Source organism: Betta splendens, chromosome 3, assembly GCF_900634795.4.
Source record: "Betta splendens chromosome 3, fBetSpl5.4, whole genome shotgun sequence".
In the NCBI taxonomy this organism is placed as follows: domain Eukaryota; kingdom Metazoa; phylum Chordata; class Actinopteri; order Anabantiformes; family Osphronemidae; genus Betta; species Betta splendens.
The window spans coordinates 10,964,297-10,977,372 of NC_040883.2; the positions used below are offsets into that span (position 1 = coordinate 10,964,297).

Consider the following 13,076-nt stretch of genomic DNA (forward strand, 5'->3'; position numbering starts at 1 on the left):
AGGACACAGAGATTTTTTATTAAATCCATTATGCATCTACGATGTTTCAGGCCTCGTGAAGTTTAAAGATCTTACTCACAAATCATTATTTACATTTTTACTATTATTACAGGCTCCCGTTTGTTTTACAGCGGACTGAAGCCACAAATAGAAGCCTGCACTGTCTGAACTGTGACACAGACTAAATGTGACCACAGCGATGACTTCATTGTTCAGTGCGGCTGGAATTTCTCACTTTCTTTTCAATAATTAAAAGTTTGCAAGGCCTTTACATATGTTGATGTTCCACCTGAGTCAGACTCCACGTGTTGCTGTGATTCAGTGGTGCTCATCAGTCTTGTGCAGCACATATGTGTGAGGCCATTTATGAATATGGGTGCGGTGAGTCAAGATATGAATCCAACATTAATGCTTTTATTTAAAAAAGATGAAAGCAGAGACAGAAGCAAAAATGGTTGAAAAATGTCTGAAAACAGCGCATGAGGTCAGGTATTAGTGGGTTTGGCTCCAAAGTCCCTAAACTCACCGTGGAGCATGATGTCTGACTTTTACATTAGATTTAAGGCATAAACGCAGGATAAAGTTTTGGATTCTGAAGCCTTGGAGCCAAATGTGAGGAAGCAGAAGTGTCAAAACCCACTGATCAGAAAATGGACTACAGGTTTAGGAGCGGCGATGGGAGCAGCTGCGCCACAGTCAGTGCCTCCTCAGATTTTAGCACCGGACAGATTTAGCACGAGCCTCGGTTTATAGCCTGGGCCTAATGTAACTCCAGGTTCGTCGCCGAATCATAAAAACCACAACTTCCCGACACCGACACATGAAGTCCACATGCTGTCCCCACTGTGCGTTCTCTGGTTAGTACAGACGCTGGTAAATTCATGTCTGTTTAAACACAAACCACACCTTAGTTACATTGTAACGCTTTATTTTCATTGAATACAAAAAAATAACTTTGAGGCCAGATAAATATCTTTTATATTGTATCGCTTATCTTTACTGTACCAACTTCATGGTTTCAATCCTGTTGGGGGAGAAGGACACACAGGACTCTTCAGTCACATTAAATCACCATAATGCGTTGCGACATCTTAATGGTGACGGTTCTATTGAAATGCTCGGATCACATTTATCTTTCATAGAGGCTGAAAAGCAGGAGAATAAAAGCCCGTTGCGACGTCTTCACCTACAGTACAGCAGATCTCGGGTGCCGTCGCTTTACAAGCACATGGAAGCAGTACAAACTGTTTATATATATATATATAATATACATACTGATGGTGGAGTTGAAACAGCAACACATTTGGGTATTGTCCCCCTAAAGGCCTCACATGTGGCAGAGAGAGCAGCTGTTTCAGAGGAACAGGTGGGACGACGGCAGGAAACCCTCAGACGTGAACGTACATTCCCGAAATATTGCTCATCCAGAAGCTTGTACTGAGCGATGAGGTCAGACTGTGACTGGAGCGGAGCAGACACCGTATGGGCTACAGACTAAGGCACTAATGATGACACTACGGACCGGTACTGGTGAACAGTGGACCCTCGCACGCAAAAATAAAAAGCAGCCGCGACTCCAGAGCAGCGCTTAAAAAGGTTCACCTCAGCCGCTGCACAAACACGAGCACGAAAGCCATGCATTATCACCGCAGGACCTACTCTTACAACGTACTACTGTTTAATACTGAATCACTGCACCGTAGAGTAAGACGGGGAGACCACACGCACTACAATCACACTCGGTAAACGAAAAAGGCTCCTCTACTGCAGCAAGAAGCAGAACCGGTGGAGTCGCACCCTCGAGGTCACACAGACGGAGGAAGGAGATGGGGTCGTTCCAGGGATTAGTGTTATTCTAACGTATAATTCCTACACGTTTGTCAGTTTGCTTATTGCTGACGTAGGTTTATATTCGTACACACCTGTGGGTGAGCTGACTTTCAGTTCATACCTGGCAGTGATGGAGTATTGCGTGGAACAGAAACGGTTCTGGGAACTAACTGTGCATAGAAGCAGCACTGCACGTCACTCAGTGTAGTCAGTTAAAAGGTAAAAGTATTTACAAGTATTTCCTAATTTTGACCGACCGACCTGCCTGGAACTATTTTTATTACTTTAAATTTGGTGGCGAGAGGGGAAGCAACACTGCCCCCTACAGCACCAGCCACGTTATTGCATCATGGTCTGATTCCGTTCACACTGTACTGGTGTACTGTACTGTACTGGCAAATATATGAAACGATGAAATCCAAGAGGTCAAACTAACAGAAAACACTTCAGCCGTTCACAAACTAATCTAAAATATGTCTGTGTAGTAAATACTTCCTCTACAGTGACCACATGGTTGCTTCATGCGATGCCTGTATTCAGTGAGACTAACGCGTAGAATAAAAAAAACATCTCTGCATAGAAATGAAGCGAATGAACGAAGCAGTTCAATGGCTTTACGAACAGCAATACAATCAATTCTTCATCTTAAAGGTTTATGAGCTTCGAACGGCAAAACGAAGAGAAACAAACATGAGAGCGCGAGCCGCGTTGCTCATTCTGAGCCGCGTCACATTCTGGCTCAGGCGACATCCATCAAACGTAGCTCATTCACACGAGAGGCGAGAAGCAGTTCACCACAACCTGCAGGTCGGCTCCACGCAGCAGGATTCCAAAACGTGTGAGTAGTTGATGTCGGGATCATTAGTCTCTGAAGGTCAGGTACCAACAGTGTGCCGTTCTACAGGACACGTTCAGACAGACATTCAGACAGACAGACAGACAGACAGCATGTGGTCTGACGCTGCCCGGCGACGGGCTCTTAGTTGTTGTCCTCCCTCAGCTCGCTGGGCAGGAACTTGTACTGCTGCTGCCGGATCTGAGCCAGCTTCTTCCTGGCTTCCTCCAGCTCCCGCTCCTTCCTCAGCATCTCCTCCTGAGCTGCGATAATCTGGACGGACAGAGACAGCACAGCTTAGAGTGTGCAACGCACGGTCAGACAGACAGGAACAGCTGGAATCAGTGAGGCGACATCTCCAAACGTGGACTTTTCCTGCCCATTAGAAGGTCGAACCTCAGCCTAGTGTGACACCGCGAGGCCGAGCAGGCCACGTGAAGCCAGTACCTGCGCTATTCCACCCACGAACTTGGTCTTCACCACCACGTTGTCTTCGTCCGCTTTGTCGAACGCCGCCTTCTGAGCCGCTCGCACCAAGTTGTCCGACGCCTTTTTCACAGCGTTCCCAGCGATCTGCGGGAGGAACGGCTAAAGTTGAAGGCCTCTCAGACCGCCGGCACGCTGCCGCGACGCATGCGTGTGCCGCGTGTACCTGCAGCCGCCTCATGGCCTCCGAGTCCTGGTCCGCCTTCACCTTACAGGCCACGAGCAGCTGGGCCGTGGACGCCGCCACCTGCTTGGCCGAGGAGATGAGCTTCTCCTCGCTGGCGTGGCCCAGCACCGAGGCGTTGGCCGCCTCGCACAGGTTGCTGGTCGCCGCCGCCACCATGCGCGCCTGGCAGAGAGAGGCCGTGAGTCAGTCGTTCGTTCTGAGCGAGTCACGCGCGGCGCCCGGCCGGGTCGTACTCACCGCTGAAATGAGCCCCTGGGACCACTGGCCGTCGTCCACGGCGTTGGCGGGGATGGAGCCCACCTTGCCCTGAGCCACCAGCTCCCTCTGGGCGGCGGATGCCGATTTGACCAGCGCGCTGGTTGCCGCGGCGATGGACTTGGCGGCCTCCAGGATCTGCTCCTCGAAGTTCAGCGTCTCGTCCGCTTGCTGAGAGGGAGGGGGAGAGGGGGCGGCATCAGTCAGACGCGTCGTTAGAACCATCGCGAGCTGCGAGCGCTTCACGCGGCCACACACACACACACACACACACACACACACACACACACACACACACAAAACGGCCGACAAGAAGCTCGGAGCTCATCTGTCAGCGCTGAACATCCAGTCGCACTGAACGCACACAAACACATTCACACCACAAGTCTGTAGACAGGGCGGGACACTGTAGGAATATGTTTGATATATAGTTGGGACTGAATAACAACCTAATATATCAAACATATCAGACAGAGCCCTGCAGAGAAGGCCTCCGGGTTGTGGGGGGCAGGCAGGGAAGGGGGGAGGGGTTAACTGAGAGCCAGACATCAGCTAGAACCAGCACAGACACGCGGTCAGAGGACGAGGAACAAGGCAGGTGTGCGACAGAGGGAGACGATGAAGCGTCAAAGAGGACGGGTAATGAAAGGCAGAGCTGGCAGATCCGAGGGAGCGGACAGAGCGCCGGTTTAAAGGGAACAGACGGAGCATGTGATGGAGGAGGAGCTGGCACGAGACGCAGGACAGGAAGTTTAATTACCACCCAGTCAAACGCTCCAATAACGACCGAACACCGAGAAGCCGATCAATGAAGCGGCCGTTTGAACTGTGACGCTGAAATATCTGCATCACCGTTTAAACAGTGTGTTATGCAAAGGTTTTCCTTTTATCGACGGGATCCACAGGTGAACCGGCGTAAAGCATTAAACACAAGCAGCCACTAACAGACCGATGGAGTTCAAAGGTACGCGTCCTTTCCCTTTCGTGCGTTCGGACGCGTGAAACGCGCCCCTGGCGCCGCCGGCCGCTCACCTTGGGTTTGGCTCTGGGCTTCAGCTGCTCCAGCTTCTTCGCCGCCGCTTCGATGGACGCCGCCGCCCCGAGCAGCTCCGTCTCGGCGATCACGGTGGGGTCGTCGGGGTCCACCCACTCCGAACCTGGCGCGCGCGCACACGCAGGTGGAGGTTAGCGACAAACGGGCCTCGCAACGGCGTCAACGGCGCATGCGTCACAACAGCGGCGTGAGAAACACAGTGCCACACGGCGTCGCATGCACAGACGGTGGAGGCAGCCAGACGCTGCGGTGAGGACGGGGCCACGTCTCCAAACTGAAAACAAAGCGTGATGGATGGAGCCCACGACACATACACTCGAGAAAGCCTGAGAGCAGCTCGGCTTGGAGACGACAAGAAATGAATGAATGTTAGCGGAGAGAAGGTGGCGAACGGAGCACAGCGGGTGAATTCAGTCCAGACACAGCGATGCTAACTTACCTCCATCTGTGGCAAGAGAAGAGGACATGGAGGTTACTGGAGGCTCATTTACATGGATGGGTCTTAAAATGATCATAGATGAAGCACTGACAGACTGAACATCTGATCTAAGGCCAAAGTGAGACGAGTCGGGGTGTGTGTGTGTGTGTGTGTGTGTGTGTGTGTGTGTGTGTGTGTGTGCGTCTCGTCACCTTTCATGGCCTCTGCGGTCTGGATGAGTTCCGTCACGGCTCCGGCCACCCGCTTGGAGCAGGCCGCCAGCTGTTGTTTCTGCTCGGCGCTGGGCTTCTGCAGCGCCTGCACTCACACAGATGCACGGCTGTATTAAAAAGGGAGCGGGCGGCGCTGCTCGGCCCATCCCCGCGTCCGCCGGACTCCCCAGCCTACCAGCAGCACCTGCTCCAGCAGGTCGATGTATCCAGCTGTGCACTCCAGTCCGTACATCAGCGCTCGGCTCTTCACCTCCTCGCTGACCTCCGGGTGGTAGGACGCTTGCTGGAAGGAACAAGCACAAAGGGTCCGATCATACTGGAAGGTCCGACCCCAGAACCAAGACCGCCGTGGGACTGATAATGAAACAAGGAACCTTGCAGGTGGTGAGCATGTCTGACATGGCCTTGCGGCTGAGGTTGGCCGTATGGATGATGTCCTCCTGCCGCGCAGAGTTCCCCGCAGCCACTGCTTTAGCCGTTGCCATGGTGATGCCTTTAGTCATGCGAATGAACTCCTCGGGCGTGGTGGTCCTGTTGGGAGGCTCCTTGGACTGAAACACCTGGGGAGGCAGACGTTAGTCAGCCTGGGCCGGCACCGGTGCACATCTGTCCTCGCGGGTCGCGACCCGTCACGCGCCCTCACCGCCATTTCCTGCTTGATGCACTCGATGGTGGCCTCCAGCGCCCGGGTTCCCCGAGTGGCCTCGTCCTCCACCGCCTTGACCGTCTTCAGCAGGGACGTGACGTTGGTCACCATCACCTGGCGGGAAGATACATTATCTGCTTGATTAGTCGCGGAGAGATAGAGGAAACGTTCTCTAAAGTTCTAATGTTCTAAGTTCTAATGTTAGACTGATTCTTTCATTAAAGTTAAATTCAAAGTCCTGATGTAGAGATGAGGCAGGCAACTGTGTTTATTGATCATCAGACGCATGTATGGCCCATGAAATAAAACCTGCCCGTCTGTCCTAACCCGACTGACAGACAGGGGGAGCACGGCCACCACGCAGAGAAGCCCACCTGCTCCAGACCTCAACTCCACGACCACGTCCCAAACCTCTACGTCGCCATCTCAAAGACTCAGAGCTGCACCAGAAGCTGGCAGGTTACCCCCCCCCATTTTACAGCTCGCAGTGACAACGTGCAGGCATCAGTGTCATGAGCAGATCATTTATTATAATTTAAATTTAATTTTAAAGTGCCGAGCGATGAAGTAAAGCTTTGAGCTGATTTATCTTGGTTAGGAATAAATATTCTAATTTCTTCCTCTGAACAATAATTAACAGTCTGCTTGTTTGTGTTGCTGAGGCCGTTTGGGTCTGACTCGCCAGCAGGGTTTCATATTTAAAGGAACGGAGCTCATTAACAGCTCCGTCTGAGGGGGAGGAGGGTGCCGCACGCATGCAGCACCTTAATTAACCTTTAAATGAGACCAGCTCACCTTGGCAGCGCTCTTCAGCTGGTACATAGACGGATCATCTGCCGCTTTGCCAGCGGCGCACTTGGTGGCACTAATGAGCTCGGCCAGCGCTTTGGCCACATCCTTCACAGCATTTATCAGAACCACCTGGAGAAAGGACGCACAGACGGACGCGACCGGTTACTGCCAGTCGTTTGTCTGACGCGGCCGTAGCCGAGGCGACGGGTTCACCTGTGTCTCGGGGTCGTCCGCGCCGATGCTGGCGGCTCCCAGTTTGACCACGTCGGTGAGCTGGGTGATGGTCCTGGCAGAGGACTGGGCGGCCTGGGCCAGCTTGTCCTGACCGGAAGCTGCACCAGACACCAGCATCTTTGTGTCCTCCACTAGCGCTTTGGCCGTCTTCAGAATGTTTTCCCTGAGACAGAGGATGGAGGAGGAGGCAGAAAGAGGAAAGTTTGGATGTGTAATGTAGATGTTGGTGAACTGAATAATCATGATGCTCGACTCGGCTTCATCTCTCTCTCCCCCACATCAAAGAGGTGCAAACACAACACAGACGTGTGGAGTTATGTGAGGAGTCACGTTGGTTATGGCTATAAACTGAAGTGTAAAGTCCCTCCTGGTTTTATTGGGGCTGCGTGACCTAACTCCAGATAGAGAGCTTCTCTATTCCCTTTCATCCGACTCTGCAGTGAGCTACAGTCAAATGTTACCTGAAGGGACCCAGACTTAGGGTTTCTGATCTGTGCTGAATGTGAACGCGAGCCACTTCCAGCTCTTACCTGTGGTCAGCGAAGGACTCGTCATTCTCCGCGTTGAGGGTCCCGGCGGAGGCGAACATGATGGTGGTGTCCAGGTCTGCGATGATGCCGGACACGGCGCTGGCCGCGGTGATGCAGGCCTGCGTGCCCTTGTTACCTGCCTGGAGAGCAGAAAGCACCAGGGACACCTGGAGACAGACAGACAGACAGACAGACAGACAGACAGACAGACAGACAGACAGACAGACAGACAGACAGACAGACAGACAGACAGACAGACAGACAGACAGACAGAAGCACCAGTCAGACAGACAGACTGCGGATTTCTATTATTGGCAGCTTCAGCCTGTGGCGTCAGAAACACCTTTTTTTGAGCAGAACCTCCATTTATCTGTTGATGTAAATCTCTTTGTGAAATGATAAATAATGCATTGGACCAGGAGGCTCAACACACTAGTCGCTGGACAATCTGTGAACTTGCTGTGACGGCAAAATGTTGGTGCTGAGCAAAGCAGAACCTCAGTCAGTTGTCAAACTGATTTAAACTCCACTTGCTTTCTTCACAAATGTCCAAGTGGCAGCAGAACCCGACTCACCCTCATTTACGGGCATTAGCTAATGCAAAGAAGCTTTAGAATAAACAGTGCCCATACAGAAAACTCCCCATGATAATGGATTTTACAGATCACAGCTGCACCGTGTTTCCAGACTGATCAGATCCGACCTGTATTGACTATGTCGCCATGAATTATTAAAGCTGACTGTAGAATAATGGATTTTGCAGAGGACTATAAATGAGCTTGTAGAAGCATAAACACGCCCGTGGCAAAGGCTTGTTTACAAAATGATTGTATTCAGAAGCATGTGGCACGATGAAATATAGAACAACCTGCATCGGTTTCTATGATGAAAGCAAAGGAGAGCAATTAGACCTAAATTAACTGAAACCACTCTTTGAGCCGAAGCCGATACCTTCTCTGTGACCGCTCGGGCACAATCGATGAGCTCTCGCTTGGTGAAGCCGTCGGAGGGCGTGACCTGCAGGGCTCCGGCCTTCTGGACCAGGAAAATGCACCCGTGTCCGAGCTCCTGCACCCGAGTCTTGATCTGGAAACCAATCTGGACGCGACAGATCGGAAGCGTTAGCAGCCGCGCTCTGCGCGCGGTCGCGGGCGAAGCCGAGAGCGGAGCCGCTCACCTCCTCGGGCTCCGCCGTGTGAGCGGCCAGGCGGCCCTGGACGGCCAGCTGGCTGTAGTCCACCGTCACCTGTGATGCCAGCGCTCCCAGCTCGTCCGGACTGGTCACCGATTTGGTCATCTGGGGGGAAAATGCAGCCGTCAGCACACGTCTCCTTTAAATGCGCCATTAAAGGGTCAATAAATGTTAGCTGTTTCACCATTTCCTGAGCAGTGACGGCGATGGCCTTGGAGTACTTCACCATGCTGGTCTGGTAATCCACGAAGGAGCCCTCAGGTTCAGGGGGAGTCCCTTCATCCAGCTAGAGGCGAAAGCACAGAGGAGATCAGTCATCAGCAGGTTAAAGCCGACCTACCCTTCAATTAGGGCCGTTCTGCCGGTGGTGCAGGCATCAGGTAATCTGCAAACCAACATTAATGCAATTTTACATTCAAATAAACACACAGCATCAGTGATAAACACTCATTATAAATTATCCCCCAAATCCACTGTGTAATTACAGCTTCAAAGTAGCGTCAGCGGCATTTGATCAGCAGCTTGCGGTGAATACATTTCTCCTAAATTAGACAGTGCTCGACACATGTGCGCCGAGGAGACGAGATGACACCGCGGAAGAACGGGCCGGAGCCGGCGCCGCAGGTACACGCTGCTCACGTCCCCGCTGGGTGAAATAACAGCCACGCAGCTGCTTGTTCACGGCACAAACCAATCAGAATGTATGGGAGAGGTGCAGAAAAGGAAAGCAATGGGGTGGTGATGAGGTGATTTTCCCTCTCTGCGCATCTGAGCTTTTCATTCTGTGGCTGCCTAAAAACCATGGGAAAATTTTCCATGGTTCTGAGAAGCCGTGTGACTTCCCGCGTTCTGTTTGTGGCCGAGCGGCAATTTAATTCCAAGGAACAAAAGTCAGGAGGAAAGAGGAGGAGGTCTCACCTTGGCCATGGCCTCTGCGATGGACTCCACCATCCCTCCAACCATTCCCACCTCACTGGCCGCGTCATTCAGCGTCACCATGATGTCATCAACCGCCTCCTTCATGAGCTGCGCAGCCTCTGCTATAGCATCGTGGGTGTGCGACGCCTGTCACACAGCAAACATCACGTATAAATATCGACCCGTCGCTCTGTAAACACAGACAACTGGAACCACATATCTTCAAGCAGGGAAAAGCTGGCGGGATCCAAGGGCCGAGCGGATGCGCGGGCACAAGGTCGCACCTTTGGGTTTCCTCCACCCTCCTTGGCAGCGTAGAGCATCTGCAGGGCAGACTCGGCCAAGGTCTTGGTTTGGTCCAGGAACGTCATCTGCTGCTGGTGGTCCCTCAGCTTGGAGGCCACACCCACAGAGGCCTTGATCAGCGGCTCAAAGTAGCCAGCCAGCTGCGTCACCTGGGGAGAAGGTGGAGGTTTTAATGGCTACCGCAAACAAGGCTGAGCTTTTAACACCACCGCAAATGAGACACGTTGCTGAATGGGCCTGAATGAAGACAGAATATGACAAAAACTATACAATTATCATCAACTCCTCCGAAAGAACGCTTTGCTTTGCCTAAAAGTCTGCGTTCACTTTTTATCAGCAGCATTCAAAGTGCAGTAATTAACTCTGTGGCCCATATACCTTGTGTCCTAGTTGGGAAGCTTCGCCTCTGGCAGCCGTGGAAACCGGGTCAATTAAGTGGCCAATTTCCTGCACGGTGGACGTCAGCTGCTCTTGGAGCGCCTGAAGAGAGGAAATAAAAGGAAATTTGTTTCTGTATTGCTTTCGTAGGCGACAGAGGCGCATTCGGGCATGTGAAACGGCCCCTGCTGTACGAGGGCTTTAGGTTCCTCTATGCATTTAAACTCTTCTAATTAAGAGGAGCAAGCGCCTAAAATGGCTTTGGGACAAGTCCTAGATTTAAAAAGTCCCTGGAACGGGGACAGGTTTGTAGCAACACCCCAACTGCAGCTCTGCCAGCACAGATCAATGTCAGACGGTGATCTGCCGATGCAGCTGCTCTTGACCTCATTAGATTACCAATAACGGATCCATCAACCAACAGAGAGACATTTAAAGGCTAGAAATAAATAACGGCAAAGGCGGATTCAAGCAGCTGAATCCTGTTGTGATGGTTGTTTACCTCCAGTGAGATGTCGTCCCTGCTGGGGAGGTTCTGGCTGACTGCTGCCAGAGACGCCTGCTCTATGTCCCGGATGCATTTGTTGATGTTATCAATGGACGTGTCGCACTCCCTCTGGCCCGGGGCCTTGTCCCTGACAAGGAAATGGGAACAGGCGAAAAGAAACAAGTGGAGTGGTTGGAAACATGAGCGAGGTTGATGGATGGTGATCACGCATGCACGCACACAGGAAGAGGGAGACGGAGCGTTAACACAACACAGACTCTCTTCCTTCTCGTTCTCCTCCCTTCGTCTCATTGCTGTTCAGGTCACATCGGCTTAAATTTGGCCCCGTTGGGTCTCGTCATTATACAGGCGGAGGCGAACAGCCCGATCAGCTTTGAAGCCTCTGAGTGTCCTCACGGCAAAATAGGTTCAGTTAAAGACCCATTTTGATGCCTATTAAAACACTAAAGCAAAACTAAAATAGAACCTAATTAGACCAAGACATTTTTTGTCTTTTGCCTGTTTGTTTGTCTTTGTCTCTGGATCGACAGATTCTGATGAAGGCATCAGATTTGCAACTTGCAGATTTGAGTCTGCGCCGGCTGCGAGGGAATGCTAATGTGCAGATGTTCTGGGACGAGGACCTTAAAATTCAGCAAGGCCAATGCAGGGATGTGAATCCTCACGGGCCCAGTTTTGTTGTGATCAAGGTTGGGTGCAAAGACCCGAAAGTAGGAGATTAAACATGTAGTACTGAAGAATTTGGATCAAGGCTGCAAAACCAAAGCCACGGGTGTTAGCTGCAAAAAAATTCAGTCTATGCCAGGAACAAACTGAACCCTGATGCTGACGAGCCTTTCGAGCTGCTGTGACCGAAACAGGCATCGCTCACTCACCGGATCGCCGTGATGAGACTCTTGATGGAGTCGGAGACGACGCGGGAGTGGCCGGCCAGGACGGACCAGGTGGGCGGGTCCTTGGGGTTGATCACCAGTGAGCGCGCGGTCCTGAGCAGGTGGGTGGAGCTGTCCAGCATGGAGCGCGCCGACTGGAGGATCGGCTCCTGAGCCCGGGAGCCCTACAGAACAAGAAGCAGCACCTCAGCCTGCAGCCGCTGCCGCACACGGCCTCCTTCTGTCTCTGTTAATGCGTGCGACCGTACAGTACCTCGTGGCTAATTTGAGCCGGGACGCTGGCGAACTCTGGGTTGGAAGCAAATGTGGTCAGGTTTTCCACGGCCTCGATCAGAGGAGCTGTGGCGACTCGACACCTGTTCCTGTTCTCGTCCGAGAAATCGCCGTCCAAAGCCTGGAACGCGTCAGACGTGGAAAACGAAGGCCCATGAATAATGTGAATTAAGTGGAGGAATTAAGCCACTGGTTCAGGTTGATGGACATTAGTTTGGGGCGACATCCAGCTAAACCCCCTCCCACACAGCGAGACACTCACCTTGATGGTCTTCACCAGGTTGGCCGTGCTGTTGGCCACCTCCTTGGCAGACTGGACGAAGTGCCTCTTGGCAGCTGGGTTGGTGGTCTTAGAGGAAGCCAGGCGACAGGTGTTGCACAGAGCCGAGGTGTGTTTAGCAACGATGGTGGCTGCAGAGAGAACCTGCCGGCACCAAGAGGGGTCAGAGACTGGAGCGGCACCGCAGAAGAGCTTTATTTGGACAGTCCATGTAGCAATCATCACCTCTGCCTTAAACTTCAACCCTGGGAAATTCTAAAGACAGAGCTGCTGATCTGTCTCAACTAATCAACGGTACCTGGGAGGCGCTGCTCTCCGGGTCCACCAGGTTCTGACAGGCCATTTGGATCGCCTGGTTGGCTTTGGCAAACTGGATGGGATCCACCAAGCCCTGGTGCCCTGCCTGGCTGTTGGGGTCAGACACGCCCACCAGGTAGGAGGCCTGTGGGGAAAAAAACAGGTCAGACGTCGCCCGTCCCAGCAAAGAACCAGGCACGGACCGCTTCACGCTCCACACCTGCCCTGCGGCTTCAGTGAGGCCGCACAGAGCCTTCGACGCCGATCCCACACAGTCTCCGAAGGCACACACGTCTGCAGTCTTGCAGTTCTGAGAAATGCCTGCCATGGACTCCCCCAGGACCTGGACGGAGAGAGAAGGAAGTGCTGAGGACGAAGGTGGAGCGCTTGGAGTTCTGATCCTGTGTGACCTGAAGGCCCACCTTGGAGTTCTCCATCACGCTCTCAATGCAGTCGAAGTAGGAGAGGTCACTGATGGGCTCGTTGGGGTTGTCCAGCATTCCTCTGACGGCCTGAGAGCAGCGGAGGGCA

At 52.5% G+C, this 13,076-nt stretch overlaps 1 protein-coding gene across 2 annotated transcripts in view; it reads right to left on the minus strand.

The window, feature by feature from the left end:
* Positions 1-911: 911 nt before the first annotated feature.
* tln2a (talin 2a) overlaps positions 912-13,076 on the minus strand; it is a 43,170-nt gene continuing 31,005 nt past the window's right edge. For both annotated transcript variants that reach the window (XM_055507312.1, XM_029143716.3), the window contains 25 exons: positions 12,968-13,057; positions 12,766-12,888; positions 12,547-12,690; positions 12,231-12,392; positions 11,949-12,089; positions 11,678-11,859; positions 10,797-10,929; positions 10,295-10,396; positions 9,895-10,065; positions 9,611-9,757; positions 8,877-8,978; positions 8,678-8,797; positions 8,452-8,598; positions 7,501-7,667; positions 6,950-7,133; positions 6,740-6,865; positions 5,942-6,058; positions 5,673-5,858; positions 5,474-5,581; positions 5,278-5,383; positions 4,626-4,750; positions 3,576-3,764; positions 3,318-3,500; positions 3,113-3,238; positions 912-2,938 (listed from right to left, as the gene is read on the minus strand). In XM_055507312.1, the coding sequence (XP_055363287.1) occupies positions 2,810-2,938; positions 3,113-3,238; positions 3,318-3,500; positions 3,576-3,764; positions 4,626-4,750; positions 5,278-5,383; positions 5,474-5,581; positions 5,673-5,858; positions 5,942-6,058; positions 6,740-6,865; positions 6,950-7,133; positions 7,501-7,667; positions 8,452-8,598; positions 8,678-8,797; positions 8,877-8,978; positions 9,611-9,757; positions 9,895-10,065; positions 10,295-10,396; positions 10,797-10,929; positions 11,678-11,859; positions 11,949-12,089; positions 12,231-12,392; positions 12,547-12,690; positions 12,766-12,888; positions 12,968-13,057 (3,510 nt within the window). In that variant the 3' untranslated portion in view covers positions 912-2,809. The remainder of the gene's footprint in view (positions 2,939-3,112; positions 3,239-3,317; positions 3,501-3,575; positions 3,765-4,625; positions 4,751-5,277; positions 5,384-5,473; positions 5,582-5,672; positions 5,859-5,941; positions 6,059-6,739; positions 6,866-6,949; positions 7,134-7,500; positions 7,668-8,451; positions 8,599-8,677; positions 8,798-8,876; positions 8,979-9,610; positions 9,758-9,894; positions 10,066-10,294; positions 10,397-10,796; positions 10,930-11,677; positions 11,860-11,948; positions 12,090-12,230; positions 12,393-12,546; positions 12,691-12,765; positions 12,889-12,967; positions 13,058-13,076) is intronic.